Here is a 19,343-nt window from a genome sequence, read left to right on the forward strand (position 1 = left end):
GATTGCTTGGCACGGTGTGTGGTCAACATCGCCACTGGGGAGATAATGGCACCCACCCCCTCGTGGAGCAGAGTGCCGCTCACTCACAGCACTTGCCCCCAACAGTCTAAACGCAGCAACGACAAGGAGCTGTTCTTAAGAAATTCGTTTCTCTTTGTAGTGTAGTAGTGTGTAGTGTATAGTGTAGTGTATAGTAGTGTGTAGTGTATCGTAGTGTAGTCTCTAGTAGTGTAGTGTATAGTAGTATAGTAGTGTGTAGTGTATCGTAGTGTAGTCTCTAGTAGTGTAGTGTATAGTGTAGTGTATAGTATAGTGTAGTGTATAGTAGTGTAATCTGTAGTAGTGTAGTGTATAGTGTAGTGTGTAGTAGTATAGTCTGTAGTAGTGTAGTGTATAGCAGTATAGTGTAGTGTATAGTGTATCGTAGTGTAGTCTCTAGTAGTGTAGTGTATAGTAGTGTAGTGTATAGTAGTATAGTGTAGTGTATAGTAGTGTAGTGTATAGTAGTGTGGTGAAGAGTGTAGTGTATAGTAGTGTAGTGTATAGTAGTGTATAGTGTAGTGTATAGTAGCGTGGTGTAGAGTGTAGTGTATAGTGTAGTCACTGGAGTGTGTAGTGTATAGTGTAGTCAGTGTAGAGTGTAGTGTATAGTGTAGTCACTGTAGTGTAGAGTGTAGTGTATAGTGTAGTCACTGTAGTGTAGAGTGTAGTGTAGTGTATAGTGTATCGTAAGTTGAACTTCTTTGGCACCGTACATAACCAGCCGCGTTAATCGGGGGTGCCGGGGAAGGACAACAAACTACACAACAACAACAACAACAACCCCGTGGGGTGGGGTCGGGGGTTGGGGCAGCAGCTCTAAAGTAATGAGTTTTTCAATCTAGATGATGATGACGGTGATGTCCAAAGGGCATCGTCGCTCCCAGTGGCTACGTAATATCGCTTTGGAAAGAGAGTTCCAGACGGCCGCAGAAGCGCCGCGAGATGATGCGGTGACCGTCTCTGTCCGACGTTGCGAGGATGAGCGGAATTTGCGCGACGATGGTTCATGCCCCGTGACACGATCTACGGGGGTATACTGTGGTTCATTTGTGGCACGCACCCTATGTGTGTGTGATGAGTGCAGCCTCATAATGACCTCACGTTCATAGACAACGCTAGCCCCTACTACACTCTGTGTACCATTGTCTGTGTCTACAGACGTCACGTTCATAGACAACACTAGCCCCCTACTACACTCTGTATACCATTGTCTGTGTCTGTCTGTGTCTACAGACGCTACGTTCATAGACAACGCTAGCCCCCTACTACACTCTGTATATCATTGTCTGTGTCTGTCTGTGTCTACAGACGCTACGTTCATAGACAACGCTAGCCCCCTACTACACTCTGTATACCATTGTCTGTGTCTGTCTGTGTCTACAGACGCTACGTTCATAGACAACGCTAGCCCCCTACTACACTCTGTATATCATTGTCTGTGTCTACAGACGCCACGTTCATAGATAACACTAGCCCCTAATACACTCTGTATACCATTGTCTGTGTCTGTCTGTGTCTACAGACGCTACGTTCATAGACAACGCTAGCCCCCTACTACACTCTGTGTACCATTGTCTGTGTCTACAGACGTCACGTTCATAGACAATACTAGCCCCCTACTACACTCTGTATACCATTGTCTGTGTCTGTCTGTGTCTACAGACGCTACGTTCATAGACAACGCTAGCCCCCTACTACACTCTGTGTACCATTGTCTGTGTCTACAGACGTCACGTTCATAGACAATACTAGCCCCCTACTACACTCTGTATACCATTGTCTGTGTCTGTCTGTGTCTACAGACGCTACGTTCATAGACAACGCTAGCCCCCTACTACACTCTGTGTACCATTGTCTGTGTCTACAGACGTCACGTTCATAGACAACACTAGCCCCCTACTACACTCTGTATACCATTGTCTGTGTCTGTCTGTGTCTACAGACGCCACGTTCATAGACAACACTAGCCCCCTACTACACTCTGCATACCATTGTCTGTGTCTACAGACGTCACGTTCATAGACAACACTAGCCCCCTACTACACTCTGTATACCATTGTCTGTGTCTACAGACGTCACGCTCATAGACAACACTAGCCCCCTGCTACACTCTGTATACCATTGTCTGTGTCTACAGACGTCACATTCATAGACAACACTAGCCCCCTACTACACTCTGTATACCATTGTCTGTGTCTACAGACGTCACGTTCATAGACAACACTAGCCCCCTACTACACTCTGTATACCATTGTCTGTGTCTGTCTGTGTCTACAGACGCTACGTTCATAGACAACGCTAGCCCCCTACTACACTCTGTGTACCATTGTCTGTGTCTACAGACGTCACGTTCATAGACAACACTAGCCCCCTACTACACTCTGTATACCATTGTCTGTGTCTGTCTGTGTCTACAGACGCCACGTTCATAGACAACACTAGCCCCCTACTACACTCTGCATACCATTGTCTGTGTCTACAGACGTCACGTTCATAGACAACACTAGCCCCCTACTACACTCTGTATACCATTGTCTGTGTCTACAGACGTCACGCTCATAGACAACACTAGCCCCCTGCTACACTGTATACCATTGTCTGTGTCTACAGACGTCACATTCATAGACAACACTAGCCCCCTACTACACTCTGTATACCATTGTCTGTGTCTACAGACGTCACGTTCATAGACAACACTAGCCCCCTACTACACTCTGTATACCATTGTCTGTGTCTACAGACGTCACGTTCATAGACAACGCTAGCCCGCTACTACACTCTGTATACCATTGTCTGTGTCTGCCTGTGTCTACAGACCCCACGTTCATAGACAGCGCTAGCCCCTACTACACTCTGTATACCATTGTCTGTGTCTGCCTGTGTCTACAGACCCCACGTTCATAGACAGCCTGACCGCGGGCGACTGGAGGGAGCGGATTCTTGGACTCGACGGCGACATCGTCGGTGACGTGAAAGGTAAAGCCGCAGCCGTCCCGCTGGGTCCACAATGGCCGTGTCCCCACGCCCATTTCTGGGCAGTAGGCGGAGTAGTGGGAGGGGCTACCCCGGGTAGTGGGAGGGGCTACCCGGGTAGTGGGAGGGGCTACCCGGGGTAGTGGGAGGGGCTACCCGGGGTAGTGGGAGGGGCTACCCGGGGTAGTGGGAGGGGCTACCCGGGGTTGTGGGAGGGGCTACCTGGGTTGTGGGAGGGGCTACCCAGGTTGTGGGAGGGGCTACCCCGGTAGTGGGAGGGGCTATACGGGTAGTGGGAGGGGCTACCTGGGTTGTGGGAGGGGCTACCCGGGTAGTGTGAGGGGCTACCCGGGTTGTGGGAGGGGCTACCCGGGTTGTGGGAGGGGCTACCCCGGTAGTGGGAGGGGCTACCCAGGTTGCGGGAGGGGCTACCCGGGTTGCGGGAGGGGCTACCTGGGGGTACGGGAGGGGCTACCCGGGTAGTGGGAGGGGCCAACTGGACAGTGGGAGGGGCTACGTGGGCAGTGGGAGGGGCTACCGGGGTGTTAGGGAGGGGCTACCGGGGTGTTAGGAGGGGGCTACCTGGACAGTGGGAGGGGCCACCTTGACAGTGGGAGGGATCACCTTGACAGTGGGAGGGGGTCACCTTGACAGTGGGAGGGGTCACCTTGACAGTGGGAGGGATCACCTTGACAGTGGGAGCGGTCACCTTGACAGTGGGAGGGGGTCACCTTGACAGTGGGAGGGGTCACCTTGACAGTGGGAGGGATCACCTTGACAGTGGGAGGGGTCACCTGGACAGTGGGACTGGCTACCTGGGCAGTGGGAGGGGCTATGTGGGCAGTGGGAGGGGCTACCTGCTTGCTCCTGAAACTCCTCCTCTTTGGTTCTTTAGGTAAAGTCATCAGGTAGTAGGTATACAAAATAAAATGAATCACCTGATGACGGGCGCTTGTGCTGTGCCAGAAACGTCGTGATTCATTTTATTTTGTATACCTACTACGTGATGACTTTACCTACAGAACCAAAGAGTGTGGATTCCTGCAGTCACGAAAACTTCAAATCAAGTTTACTCCTCCTGCTGCTACACTACCGCTCCCCAGACACACACTCACACTCACACACTCATACATACTCACACACACTCACACATACTCACACACACTCACACATACTCACACACACTCACACACAAAACAAACAAAGATCCCCCATATAGCCTTAACAGACTGTAGGGGCAAGTGCTGTTAGCGAGCACCTATGAAGGCCGGAACGGTACACGAGGGGGTGGGTGGCCAGCACCACGCCCCGACCGCCTTTGTCTCCCTAGTGGCAATGTTTACACACCGCACCAGGTACTCATTTGAGGCTGAGTCGACCTAGGGGAGGCCCGGGATCGGTCTCAGATAATCGTCACTGGTGTTGGCCGTGAGCGGGAATCGAACCCGGGTCGCCAGGTTTATAGCGCAGCGCGCTAACCGCTACACTACCGCTCCCCACACACACACTCACACACTCACACACACTCACACACTCACACACACTCATACACACTCACACACACTTACACACACTCACACACACTCACACACTCATACACACTCACACACCGATTGGGAGTTGTGGGGGTGGAGTGTTTGATGGTACAAAATACCCTGGCAGGTGCTTAGTTTTGGTGGGGCTGATGGTAAGGCCCCACCTCTTAGTGGCACGCTCCAGTCTCAGCAGCAGCGTCTCCAACTCCTCACACACACACAGACACAACAACAACCGCCATTCGCCACTAAGTGGCGGTGACGTCACCACGACGCTTGTGCCAGGCTATGTGCACCCTGAGGCCACGTGAAGTGTCGAACGCCCGCTGGCAGGAGGTCACGGGGGCAGACCCAGGTTCCACGGGTCGACTGACTGAGATGACTGGCTGGTGCACCACCTGTGCCCCCTACTGTGCAAACCTGCTGTGCTTTAGCCACCCGGCGCTCCGCTCGTTGTTGTGAGCGTCGCTCCTCCGCCCTCCGTTGTTGTTGGAGGGCGACTACCTCCAACTGCCCAGTAGCATCCTTCACGAGCCTCCTCCACAGAGGCCGATCTTGACACCGCTGGTACCAGTCATCGGCAAGTCCACTCAGCTCCACGTCCTCCTGTACCACATCACTCCATCTCTTCTCTAGCCCGTGCCGCGCCCGCTTTGCCCCCTCAATCCGGCTGAACAAAAGCTGTTTCGGCATGCGGTGGCTGGGCATGCGGGCTACATGACCCAGCCATCGCAGCCTTGCCCGCCGGAGGAGCTCACCGATGGGACCTTGCCCAGATCTTTCAAGGATTTGTGAGCTCCTCACACAATCCAGTCTGGTTAAACCCAGGATGGATCGTAGGCAGGCCAGCCTAAATGTTTCTAACCGGCGAAGATGTTCCATTAGGGGGGTCCACGTTTCGCAAGCGTAGAGAAGGGAGGGAATGACCGTGGCCGAGAAGACCTGAAGCTTAGTGCAGAGCGACAGACCAGGTAGCTTCCACACAGCGTTACGCAACCGATGAAAAGATATTGCCGCTCGACTGATTCGGAGTGAGACCTCTGCTGTTAAACTGGAGCCAGTCATAAGCACACTGCCCAGGTATGGGAAACTCTCCACTCTCTCCACAACTGCCCCATCACCGATCGACACACAGACACAGACACACACATACACACACACACGCAGACACACACACAGACACACACGCAGACACACACAGACACACACAGACACAGACACACAGACACACACACACAGACACACAGACACACACACACAGTGTGTGTGTGTGGGGATCTTTGTTAGCGGTTAGCGCTACGCTGCTCCACGAACCCGGCGACCCGAGTTCGATTCCCGCTCACGGCCTACGCCGGTGATCGTGATTATCTAAACCGCTCCTGGGCCTCCCCTAGGTCGACTCGGCCTCCAATGAGCACCCGGTGCAGTGAACATCGCTAGCACTGGGGAGACAAAGGCGGCCGGGCGGGCGTGGTGCTGATCCACCCAACCCCTGTAGCCTTCATAGGCTCTGCTGCTGCTGCTGCTGCTACTCGCTACTAACAGCACTTGCCCCGACAGTCTGCTAATAGAATTTTTTAAAAAATCGCAAACCCACACAAAAGCTTGTGTGTGGGTATTTTTTTTGCTTTTTATTTGTGACTTTAATTTTTTGTTATTTTTATTTTCTATCTACGTGGTGGTGACTTTACCGAAAGAACCAAGAATATGAATTCCTGCAGTCACGGAAGTTTTAAGTCAAAATTTGTGCGGCGGCGGCGGCGGTGGCGGCGGTGGCGAAGGTGGTGGCGGTGGTGGCGATGGTGGCGGTCTTGGTGGTGGTGGCGGTCTTGGTGGTGGTGGTGGTGGTGGCGGTCTTGGTGGTGGTGGCGGTCTTGGTGATGGTGGCGGTGTTGGTGGTGGTGTTGGTGGTGGCGATGGTGGCGGTGTTGGCGGTCTTGGTGGTGGTGGCGGCGGCGGTGGCGGTGGTGGCGATGGTGGTGGCGGTGGCGACGGTGGTGGCGGTGTTGGTGGTGTTGGCGGTGTTGGTGGCGGTGTTGGCGGTGGTGGCGTTGGTGTTGGCGGTGGTGTTGGTGTTGGTGGTGGTGTTGGCGGTGGTGGTGTTGGTGGCGGCGGTGTTGGCGGTCTTGGTGGTGGTGGCGGTGTTGGTGGCGGTGGTGGCGATGGCGGTGGCGGTGGCGATGGCGGTGGTGGTGTTGGCGGCGTTGGCGGTGTTCACCGTGGACTTTGGTGCGTGTCCAGGCACCCCTGAGGCGCTGCTGCAGAAGGAGCGCCGCCTGCTGGCGATGATCGCCCAGCTGACGAGCCTGCGTGAGCAGCTGCTGTCGGCGCACGACGAGCAGAAGAAGCTCGCCGCCTCGCAGATGGAGAAGCAGCGGCAGCAGATGGAGCTCGCACGTCAGCAGCAGGAGCAGGTGGGGGGGGTGGAGCGGAGTGGTGGGGGGGTGGAGCGGGGTGGTGGGGGGGGTGGAGCAGAGTAGTGGAGGGGTGGAGCGGAGTGGTGGGTGGGGGGTGTGGAGCGGAGTGGTGGGGGGGGGGGTGGAGCGGAGTGGTGGGTGGGGGGTGTGGAGCGGAGTGGTGGGGGGGGGGGGAGCAGAGTGGTGGGGGGGGGTGGAGCAGAGTGGTGGAGGGGGGGGTGGAGCGGAGTGGTGGGGGGGGGGTGGAGCGGAGTGGTGGGGGGGGGTGGAGCGGAGTGGTGGGGGGGGGTGGAGCGGAGTGGTGGGGGGGGGTGGAGCGGAGTGGTGGGGGGGGGGGTGGAGTGGTGGGGGGGGGTGGAGCGGAGTGGTGGTGGGGGGGAGTGGAGCAGAGTGGTGGTGGGGGGGGTGGAGCAGAGTGGTGGTGGGGGGGGGTGGAGCAGAGTGGTGGGGGGGTGGAGCGGAGTTGTGGGGGGGGGGAGCAGAGTGGTGGGGGGGGTGGAGCAGAGTGGTGGAGGGGGGGGTGGAGCGGAGTGGTGGTGGGGGGGAGTGGAGCAGAGTGGTGGTGGGGGGGGTGGAGCAGAGTGGTGGTGGGGGGGGGTGGAGCAGAGTGGTGGGGGGGTGGAGCGGAGTTGTGGGGGGGGGGAGCAGAGTGGTGGGGGGGGTGGAGCAGAGTGGTGGAGGGGGGGGTGGAGCGGAGTGGTGGGGGGGGGGGTGGAGCGGAGTGGTGGGGGGGGGTGGAGCGGAGTGGTGGGGGGGGGTGGAGCGGAGTGGTGGGGGGGGGTGGAGCGGAGTGGTGGGGGGGGGTGGAGCGGAGTGGTGGGGGGGGGTGGAGCAGAGTGGTGGTGGGGGGGGTGGAGCAGAGTGGTGGTGGGGGGGGGGGTGGAGCAGAGTGGTGGGGGGGGTGGAGCAGAGTGGTGGGGGGGGTGAGTGAAGGAGCGAGAGTTGGGAGAGAGAGGACACCACGTTCCCATGGTAACGCCTGAGTCGTGTCTCGGTAACCATGGTAACTTGGTGGTAATCCGTTGGCTACCATGGCAACGTGATTGTGACGTGTTGGGAGCCATGTGGAAGTGTAGGTAGCCGTGGTAGTGTGATGGAAATGTATTCGTAACCATGGTGATATCATGTGATGCATGTCTTGCCATGGTAACACGGTGGTAACCATGGTAACTGATGGTTGCCGTGGTAATGTGCCCCAGATCGCCAAGCAGCAGCAACAGCTGCTGCAGCAGCAGCACAAGATCAATATCCTGCAGCAGCAGATACAGGTACAGTACCATCAGCAGCACCGTCATCATCATCAGCACCATCATCATCAGCAGCACCATCAGCAGCACCATCAGCATCATCATCAGCACCATCGTCATCATCAGCACCATCATCAGCAACATCATCGTCATCATCAGCAACATCATCGTCATCATCAGCAACATCATCATTCGCCAATATCATTAGCAACAACATCATCATCAGCCTACATCACGTGTGTGTATGTGTGTGGCTGGGCCATGTAGCCCGCATGCCCAAACACCGCATGCCTAAACAGCTTTTGTTTGGCCGGATCAAGGGGGCTAGACGGGTGCGGCACGGGCTAGAGAAGAGATAGAGTGACGTGGTACAGGAGAATGTGGAGCTGGGTGGACTTGCCGATGACCGGTACCAGCGGTGTCAAGATCGGCCTCTGTGGAGGAGGCTCGTGAAGGACGCTACTTGGCAGTTGGAGGCAGTCGCCCTCCAACAACAACGGAGGGCGGAGGAGCGACGCTCACAACAACGAGCGGAGCGCCGGGTGGCTAAAGCACAGCGAGATTGGCACAGTAGGGGGCACAGGTGGTGCATCAGCCAGTCATCTCAGTCAGTCGACCCTTGGCACCTGGGTCTGCCCCGTGACCTCCTGCCAGCGGGCGTTTGACACTCCACGTGGCCTCAATGTGCACATGGCCTGGCACAAGCGTCGTGGTGATGTCACCGCCACTTAGTGGCGAATGGCGGTTGTTGTTGTTGGTGTGTGTCTGTGTGTGTGTGTCTGTGTGTGTGTGTGTCTGTATGTGTGTGTCTTAATAACAATGGTAGGAGGCTGCTAGATTTTTGTGCAGCCCATGGGCTTGTAATTACCAACACGCTGTTCCGGCATCGGCGCATCCACACAACATCATGGATGCATGCCGGGTCCAAGCAAGAACATCTGCTGGACTACATAGTGACGGACCAGCGGATGCGAGCCCATATCCTTGACACCAGGACCTACCGTGGAGCTGATCTGCCCTCTGACCATCGACTAGTCATCTGTAAGATGCGCCTGCCATTCTTCCACTCCGGTGGTGGGTGTACACCCAGGAACCCATTCCAACCTAAAGTGGCCTGGTCTCAGTTATCTGATGAAAGTTGCAAGCGAGAATTTCATCATCGCTTGCGGCTGGGATTGGCATCGTCCCCGACTCCTCCTGATGTCGAGGGTAAATGGGCGAGGTTTAGGACTGTGACTCATGCAGCTGCAATGGCTGCTTTGGGTACGCGGTCCAGACCTCCCCAGAGACCCTGGCTGACAGAGGAGGTGTTCAGGATGGTTGAGAAAAAGCGACAGGCCCACTGTCATCGGCTACAGAATCCCACGTCAGAGAATGAGGAGGCTTACCGCAGCCTTCGCTCGGAGGTTCGGAGAGCCGTGAGGCGCTGCAAGGATGGGTGGTGGTCGCGGGTTGCTGAGGAGATGGAGTCTGCCTCAGTGGCCCGTGATCACAAATCTCTATTTAACTCCATCAAAAAAGTAACCTGCAGCACCACACCTATTACCATCATTAGGGGAAAAAACGGTGATCCAATCTCCGACCCCCAGGAACAGGTTTGCAGATTTGCTGAGCATTTCTGTGAGGTCCTGGGGGAGGGAAAATCCCTCAGCCAGGAAAACATCATGGCACAAAGTGAGGATGACCCTGCTGAGGCTGCGGTGCCTCAAATATTGGAAGAAGTCACCCCCTGTGAGTGGCTGGCTGAGGTGCCATCTGTTGAGGAAGTACAGAAGGCGATCCTGAGCCTGAGACCAGGAAAGGCAGCGGGCAGAGATGATCTCCCAAGCGAAATGCTGAGGGAGGGTGGCATTTGTGCACAGACTGCCCTATATGACATCATAACAACAGTCTGGACCACTGGACGGGTTCCGCAGGATTGGAAGGATGCCCTGGTGGTCCCCCTTTTTAAGAAGGGGGACCGCACAGACTGTAACAACTACAGGGGCATCTCACTCCTCAGTGTGCCGGGAAAGGTCCTGGCAAGGATTATTCAACATCGCCTTGCCAGGCACGCTGAGGAGAGGCTTGCGGAGCCCCAATGTGGTTTCAGGAAAGGGCGGTCCTGCACAGATGCCATATTTTCTGTCCGTCTGCTACAGCAGAGGTGTAGGGAATTCCAACAAGACCTACATCTCTGCTTTATTGACCTGGTCAAGGTCTATGATACCATCAGTAGGCCTGGGCTCTGGGTTGTTCTTCGTGCTTTTGGAGTAACTGACCCTCTGCTCACGATCATTAAGGACCTTCATGATGGTGAGCGGGCCCGGGTAAAACTACGTGGCCGGGAGTCAGAGCCATTCCCTGTACACCTTGGGGTGCGACAGGGATGTCCTCTGGTTCCCACATTATTTAACATCTATTTTGACCACGTAGTTCGTGAAGCCTTCAATAGCTGTACCGGGGGAATCTCTATATGGTACAGATATAATGGGAGGCTGATCGATGCCCGGGTGCTGTCAAGGGATGGCTCCCTACTGCTCAACCACGTTATATGCTGATGATTTGGTAATAGCTGCTCATTCAGAGGAGGAGTTGGAGGTGCTGCTGCTGAACTTGGAGCTTGCCACTAAGAGGTGGGGCCTTACCATCAGCCCCACCAAATCTAAGCACCTGCCTGGATATTTTGTACCATCGGACAAGAGAGTTTCCCATACCTGGGCAGTGTGCTTATGACCGGCTCCAGTTTAACAGCGAGGTCTCACTCCGAATCAGTCGAGCGGCAATATCTTTTCATCGGTTGCGTAACGCTGTGTGGAAGCTACCTGGTCTGTCGCTCCGCACTAAGCTTCAGGTCTTCTCGGCCACGGTCATTCCCTCCCTTCTCTAATGGAACATCTTCGCCGGTTAGAAACATTTAGGTTGGCCTGCCTACGATCCATCCTGGGTTTAACCAGACTGGATTGTGTGAGGAGCTCACAAATCCTTGAAAGATCTGGGCAAGGTCCCATCGGTGAGCTCCTCTGGCGGGGAAGGCTGCGATGGCTGGGTCATGTAGCCCGCATGCCCAGCCACCGCATGCCGAAACAGCTTTTGTTCGGCCGGATTGAGGGGGCTAAGCGGCCGCGGCACGGGCTAGAGAAGAGATGGAGTGATGTGGTACAGGAGGACGTGGAGCTGAGTGGACTTGCCGATGACTGGTACCAGCGGTGTCAAGATCGGCCTCTGTGGAGGAGGCTCGTGAAGGACGCTACTGGGCAGTTGGAGGTAGTCGCCCTCCAACAACAACGGAGGGCGGAGGAGCGACGCTCAGAACAACGAGCGGAGCGCCGGGTGGCTAAAGCACAGCAGGTTGGCACAGTAGGGGGCACAGGTGGTGCATCAGCCAGTCATCTCAGTCAGTCGACCCGTGGCACCTGGGTCTGCCCCGTGACCTCCTGCCAGCGGGCGTTCGACACTTCACGTGGCCTCAGGGTGCACATAGCCTGGCACAAGCGTCGTGGTGACGTCACCGCCACTTAGTGGCGAATGGCGGTTGTTGTTGTTGTGTCTCTGTGCGCTATGAACCTGGCGATCCGGGTTCGATTCCCGCTCACGGCCAACACCAGTGACGATTATCTGAACCGGTCCCGGGCCTCCCCTAGGTAGACTCAGCCTCAAATGATTACCTGGTGCGGTGTGTAAACATTGCCACTAGAGAGACAAACGCGGTCGGGCGTGGTGCTGGCCATCCACCCCCTCGTGTACTGTTCCGGCCTTCATAGGTGCTCGCTAACAGCACTTGCCCCTACAGCCTGTTAAGGTTATGTGGGGGATCTTTATCTTTGTCTCTGTGTGTGTGTCTGTATGTGTGTGCGTGTCTGTGTGTGCCTATGTGTGTCTATGTATGTCTGTGTGTGTGTCTGTGTGTGTCTGTATGTGTGTATCTGTGTGTGTGTCTATGTGTGTGTCTGTGTGTGTGTCTTGTGTGTGCGTGTGTGTGCGTGTGTCTGTGTGTGTGTCTGTGTGTGTGTCTCTGTGTGTGTGTCTCTGTGTGTGTCTGTGTGTCTGTATGTATGTGTTTGTGTCTGTGTGTGTCTGTATGTATGTGTGTCTGTGTGTGTCTGTGTGTGTGTGCGTGTGAGCTGTCGTGCGTGCAGCCTGTAACCTGATAAGGCTTCTTTTGTGCCCAGCGGACAATAGCGGCTCTTGTGTTTCTCTCTCTCCCTTTCTCTCACTCAGCCATGTCTCACCCCACCCACCCACCTACTACTCATCTCTCCCCCCCTTCACTCACCCGCCCACTCACCCCTTCATTCGCTTACTCACCAAACCACTCACGCACACAGCCACCTACTCACTTGCTCGCTCATTCACCCACCCGCTCACCCACCCACTCACTCACCCACTCACCCACTCACTCACCCCTTCAATCGCTTACTCGCTCACCCACTCGACCACTCGCACACACACCCACTCACTCACTCCTTCATTTGCTTACTCGCCCAACCACTCATACCTTCAGCCACCCACCCGCTCGCTCACTCACTCACCCACCCGCTCACCCACCCGCTCACCCACCCACCCCTTCATTTGCTTGCTCTCTCACCCACTCGACCACTCGCACACTCACCCACCCACTCACCCACCCACCCGCTCACTCACCCACCCACTTTACCCACTCACTCACCCACTCACTCACTCACCCACTCACTCACCTCTTCATTCGCTTACTCACTCACCCACTCGACCACTCGCACACACACCCATTCACTCGCCCAACCACTCGCACACACAGCCACCCACTCGCTCGCTCACTCGCTCACCCACCCACCCACTCACCCATCCGCTCACCCACCGACCCGCTCACCAACCCACTCACTCACCCCTTCATTCGCTTACTCACTCAACCACTCGCACACAGCCAGCCACCCACCCGCTCGCTCACTCACCTACCCACCCACTCACCCACCCACTCGCTCGCTCGCTCACCCACTCACCCAACTCCTCGCTCACCCATCTACCCACTCAACCACTCACACACCCACACACCCAAACGCTCACTCATTCACCTGCCCACCCACTCACTCACCACCCTACTCGCCCAGACATTCACTCAACCACTTTCTTACTCACCTTCATAACCATTCACTCATCCACCCACCCTCCCACGTTCACACTCACCTCTACACTGAACCATTCACTCTCCCACCTGTTCACTCGCTCACATGCTCGCTCACTCACCAACCTAGAATACTCACCCAGCCATTCACCCACTCACCCGCACTCTCACTGCCCATCTTTTCACTTCACTCGCCCACTCACCGCTGTTTCTCTGCTGCTACTGCAGAAGCTGTCGCAGTAGTAGCTATAGACCACTTCGTGGTAACGATGGTGAAGCTGGGACTGCCTTGAGGGAGCTTCTTGGGGGCCTCTCCTAAAGGTGAAATGTTTGTGGGTGACCTGAATTGGAATTGGCTAAACCCGCCGGCCATGGCCACAAATTTTGCAGATGAATTTAACCTGTTTCAATTAATAGATGTCCCCACTAGACCCAACCTAAAATATCCGGGACGGCCATCTCTGCTTGACGTCCTGTTGACAAATGCCCCTCACAATTTCCCACTTACTGGTGTTCTGGGTAATAACCTTAGTGATCACTCCTTCATGTTTTGGGTGAGATCGTCAGCCAGACCCAAAGCCCACCCCCCCCCCCTAAATTGGTTGATAAGCACTCCATAAGACACTCAGGCATTTACTAATGATGTGTTTCACTCAGATATTGACAAGGTCTGTGATATCCCCAACCTGACTACGGCTTGGGAGACCTTCAGGTACACGTTTATCCAAATTCTTAACAAACATGCTCCATTGGTTAGATTTAAAATTAAAGGCAACCGCCCACCATGGTTCGATCCTTTGATTACTAAGCTCATGAAAACTAGGGACAAGGCTTGGGCATGTGCTCAGAAAAGTGATTTGGTCAATGACTGGCTAGAATACAGGATTTTAAGGAATAGATGCGTCAAAAAAATCCGGCATGCAAAAAATGCCTACTTTTCCTCCACTCTCCTGGAATTTCATGGCAACGCCATAATCTTCTGGAAAACAATCATATGTATCTAAGAGGCATCTAACACAGATCATTCTCCCGTTGCGCTTAGCCGAAATGGGGACTTTTTCAGAGCCCCAAAAAATAGTTGACAATTTTAACCTTCATTTTTCTGAAGCTGGTAATCTTTTTGATGATGTATTGGGAGTCACCCCTGCTCATGCAATTTCCTACACGCCTGTCCAAACTTTAAACGAATTTAGTTTCCAGCCAATCCACAAAAGTAATGTTCTGAAACAACTGTCCTACCTCAAAGGGTTCTCCTCTACCGGAGCAGATAGTATTCCCATCTTTGCTCTGCTAACTGTTGGTCACCTAAAATACAAACCTACAGCCCATATTTTCAACCTGTCCATCAAAGAAGCATCAGTACCTCTAGAATGGAAACATTCCTATGTCCATCCACTTTCTCAAAGGGGGCTCTAAAGATGATCCAAATAACTACCGACCTATCTCAATGTTGTCCCCGTTGATGAAATTTTTTAAAAGATTATTGAACTACCAAATTAGCAGTTTCCTGTCTGACAACAATCTACTACATCTAAAACAATCTGGGTTCCGAAAAAAATACAGCACCACATCTGCTGCATTAGACTCTCTGAATCACATTTACAGTAGCCTTGATAATAAGCAGTACTGTATGCCTGTCTTTTTCTTGACTTGTCCAAAGCCTTTGATAAAGTCGACAACACCCTGCTTAATAAACTACGTTACCTCCGTTTCTCCCAACACGCAGTGGAATGGTTAAAAAATTAGCTCTCTTCTCGCACTCAAACTGTATTCATAGGTGGTTGGAGGTCAAACAGTGTTAAGATAACAAAAGGGGTTCCACAGGGTTCCATCTTCGGCCCCCTCTTGTTCAGCTCCAGGGTGATTTCAATAAACTACAACATCAGCTAGTTGCTCTGAAACTAGTCCTGAATACCTCCAAAACCAAGGTGCTATGCTTCTCACCAGGACTAAAGCAGGAAGTCATTTTTCCCCAATTACATTCCTTTAATAATTATAAAATAGAGCAAGTCAAGATCTATAATTATCTTGGGGTCATCTTTGATTCAAAACTGAATTTTAAAGATCACATTGATTATATTGGTAAAAAGACAAAAATATAAATTGGTTTTCTGTATCAACACAAGCATTGCTTCCACCCTATGTCCCGCTTGGAATTGATAAAAGCTACCATACTGCCTCTACTTGATTACTGTGACATCACGTGTATAAATCAGCCGCCAGTACTGTACTGAAGAAGCTTGACTCAATTCATCACTCGGCCTTAAGATTTACATTGAACTGCCCATATAAGACTCACCACTGGGATCTCTACATTGGGTCAAACTTAACATCTCTTAATGTTCGACGGATTGTGCACCAGATCTTATTTATTCACGACGTACTTACGAAGAAATCCGCAGACTACCTGCTGCTGGATCTCCTCACTGTTTCGAAGAACCAATGTGACCTAAGGTCTTCGCTCATTTACCAGCTTCACATTCCCTATTGCCGTACAAATATCGGAGGAAGAGCCTTTGCTGTTGATGCCGCCGGGGTCTGGAACGCTTTCGCTAATAAACTGCAACTTGGATCACACTACCTGTGAGATCTTCACTCAAAAACTGCTCTAGAGGAGCTGTACACCGCTAGCTGCCACTGCCATGCAGGGTGGCCTGCAATGAAACGTATCGCTCCGGATGACCGCCGCAAACAGTATGATCTTGAGTTTTGATTATAGTGCGCTGATCTTTAAAGGTGCATTGAAAAATGTTTGATTCTCCTGCTGTTATGGAGTGACTCATGCTGCCAGCTATGGCTGTAAAGTTAGATCGCACGTGCATTGCATACCAGGGGTGCCCAACCCCAGTGCTAAGGACCGGTACCGGTCCTTAGCCTGTTAGGAACCGGGCCGCACAGCAGCAGGAGCTGAGCGGTGAGTCCGCACGTGGCCCGCCCATTGTTTTATTTATCACTTCCGTCCGCGCCTCTTTCCCGCACCGCGCAACTTGTCTCTGTCACGGTGTTGGTAAGCCCACAAGCTCTAACCCCTAGTGGCCACAATGAGTAAGCCCACAAGCTCTAACCCCCTAGTAGCCACAATGAGTAAGCCCACAAGCTCTAACCCCTAGTAGCCACGATGAGTAAGCCCACAAGCTCTAACCCCCTAGTAGCCACGATGAGTAAGCCCACAAGCTCTAACCCCTAGTAACCACAATGAGTAAGCCCACAAGCTCTAACCCCTAGTAGCCACGATGAGTAAGCCCACAAGCTCTAACCCCTAGTAGCCACAATGAGTAAGCCCACAAGCTCTAACCCCCTAGTGGCCACGATGAGTAAGCCCACAAGCTCTAACCCCCTAGTAGCCACGATGAGTAAGCCCACAAGCTCTAACCCCTAGTAGCCACAATGAGTAAGCCCACAAGCTCTAACCCCTAGTAGCCACAATTAGTAAGCCCACAAGCTCTAACCCCTAGTAGTAGCTGCTGTAGTAGCTGTCGCTACAGTAGCTGCTGTAGTAGCTGTAGTAGCTGCAGTAGCTGCTACTACAGCAGTAGTAGTAGCTGCTGTAGCTGCAGTAGCTGTAGCTGCTACTAATACAGCAGCAGTGGCTGTAGTAGCGGTAGCTGTAGTAGCGGCAGGTGCAGCTCTAATTACCACTGTTGGCTCGCTCCGTATGGTGGAAAAAAAGTGCAACGTTCACACACAGTTGTACCACACCACGTGGTGTACACACACAGTTGTACCACACCACGTGGTGTACACATACACACAATTGTACCACACCACGTGGTGTACACACACAGCTGTACCACACCACGTGGTGTACACACACACAGTTGTACCACACCACGTGGTGTACACACACAGCTGTACCACACCACGTGGTGTACACACACACAGTTGTACCACACCACGTGGTGTACACACACAGCTGTACCACACCACGTGGTGTACACACACACAGTTGTACCACACCACGTGGTGTACACACACACAGTTGTACCACACCACGTGGTGTACACACACACACAGTTGTGTCACACCACGTGGTGTACACACACACAGTTGTACCACACCACGTGGTGTACACACACACAGCTGTACCACACCACGTGGTGTACACACACAGTTGTACCACACCACGTGGTGTACACACATACAGTTGTGTCACCACGTGGTGTACACACACAGCTGTACCACACCACGTGGTGTACACACACAGTTGTGTCACACCACGTGCTGTACACACAGTTGTGTCACACCACGTGGTGTACACACACAGTTGTGTCACACCACGTGCTGTACACACAGTTGTGTCACACCACGTGGTGTACACACACACAGTTGTTCCACACCACGTGGTGTACACACACACAGTTGTCACACCACGTGGTGTACACACACACAGCTGTACCACACCACGTGGTGTACACACACACACACAGCTGTACCACACCACGTGGTGTGCACACACAGTTGTACCACACCACGTGGTGTACACACACAGCTGTACCACACCACGTGGTGTACACACACAGTTGTCACACCACGTGGTGTACACAGTTGTACCACACCACGTGGTGTACACACACACATAGCCGTACCACACCACGTGGTGTACACACACACAGTTGTACCACACTACGTGGTGTGCGCGTTGAATGCTGGGCCACTCCTCCATTCCTCTGTTCCACCACTTCCGCCCCCTCCCCACTCGCCCCGGCGTGGCTGAGACCGCTTTGTGAGCCGCTCATTGTTTAGCGTGGGGGTGGTGAGTTGGGGGGTTGTGAAGGTGTGAGAGAGAGACGTTGTGTGTGTGATTGTGTGTGTGTGTGTGAGTGTGTGTGTATGTGATTGTGTGTGTGTGAGTGATTGTGTGAGTGAGTGTGTGATTGAGTGTGTGTGTGTGTGATTAAGTGTGTGAGTGAGTGTGTGAATGAGTGAGTTACATATTTCAGTTTAACACTTCACGTGGCCTCAGGGTGCACATAGCCTGGCACAAGCGTCGTGGTGACGTCACCGCCACTTAGTGGCGAATGGCGGTTGTTGTTGTTGAATGAGTGAGTGTGAGAGAGAGGTTGCGTGTGTGATTGTGTGAGTGTGTGTGAGAGAGGTTGTGTGTGTGATTGTGTGAGTGAGTGTGTGAGTGATTGTGTGAGTGTGTGTGTGAGTGAGTGAGTCTGTGAGTATGAGAGTGTGAGATAGAGATAGTGTGTGTGAGTGAGTGAGAGAGAGGTTGTGTGTGTGTGTGCGATTGTGTGTGTGCGAGTGAGTGAGTATGTGAGTGAGTGTGTGAGTGGGTGTGTGAGTCTGAGTGAGTGAGTGTGTGAGAGGGTGTGTGAGTCTGAGTGAGTGTGTGAGTGTGTGTGAGTGAGAGTGTGTGAGTGAGAGTGTGTGAGTGAGAGTGTGTGAGTGAGAGTGTGTGAGTGAGAGTGTGTGAGTGAGTGTGTGAGTGAGAGAGAGGTTGTGTGTGTGAGATTGTGTGTGTGAGTGAGTGTGAGTGAGTGTATGAGTGTGATTGTGTGAGTGTGTGGGTGTGTGAGTGGGTGTGTGAGTGAGTGTGTGGGTGTGTGAGTGAGTGAGAGTGTGAGTGAGAGTGTGTGTGAGTGTGTGAGTGAGTGTGTGAGAGGGTGTGTGTGAGTGTGTGATTGTGTGTGAAATAGGGTGTTTGTGAGTGAGTGTGTGTGAGTGAGAGTGTGTGTGAGTGAGTGTGTGAGAGGGTGTGTGTGAGTGAGTGTGTAATTGCGTGTGAAAGAGAGAGTGTGTGTGAGTGAGTGTGTGTGAAGTTGTGTGTAAGGAACAGGTTTGCATATTTGCTGAGCATTTCTATGCGGTGTTCGGGGAAAACATTACTGGGCAAAGTGGGGATGACCCTGCTGAGGCTGCTGTGCCTCAAATATTGATTTTGAGGAATTTCCATCTGGTACAGATATAATGGGAGGCTGATCGTTGCCTGGGTGCGGTCAAGGGATGGCTCCCTATTGCTCAACCACGTTATGCATGCCGATGATCTGGTCATTGCTGCTCACTCAGAGGAGGAGTTGGAGGTGCTGCTGCTAGACCTGGT

General features: G+C 53.4%; 1 protein-coding gene across 4 annotated transcripts in view; it reads left to right on the plus strand.

Moving 5' to 3' along the window:
- Positions 1-1,389: 1,389 nt before the first annotated feature.
- LOC116958708 (transcription factor Sox-6-like) overlaps positions 1,390-19,343 on the plus strand; it is a 68,018-nt gene continuing 50,064 nt past the window's right edge. For 2 of the 4 annotated variants that reach the window (XM_076057194.1, XM_076057193.1), the window contains exons 1-3: positions 1,390-3,018; positions 6,792-6,964; positions 8,167-8,235. In XM_076057194.1, coding sequence (XP_075913309.1) covers positions 6,836-6,964; positions 8,167-8,235 — 198 coding nt within the window. In that variant the 5' untranslated portion in view covers positions 1,390-3,018; positions 6,792-6,835. The remainder of the gene's footprint in view (positions 3,019-6,791; positions 6,965-8,166; positions 8,236-19,343) is intronic. The other 2 variants (XM_076057191.1, XM_076057192.1) reach the window with 1 other exon arrangement.

This window comes from Petromyzon marinus, chromosome 80, assembly GCF_048934315.1.
Source record: "Petromyzon marinus isolate PM22_M1 ecotype Great Lakes invasive population chromosome 80, UKy_Petmar_22M1.pri1.0, whole genome shotgun sequence".
NCBI lineage: Eukaryota > Metazoa > Chordata > Hyperoartia > Petromyzontiformes > Petromyzontidae > Petromyzon > Petromyzon marinus.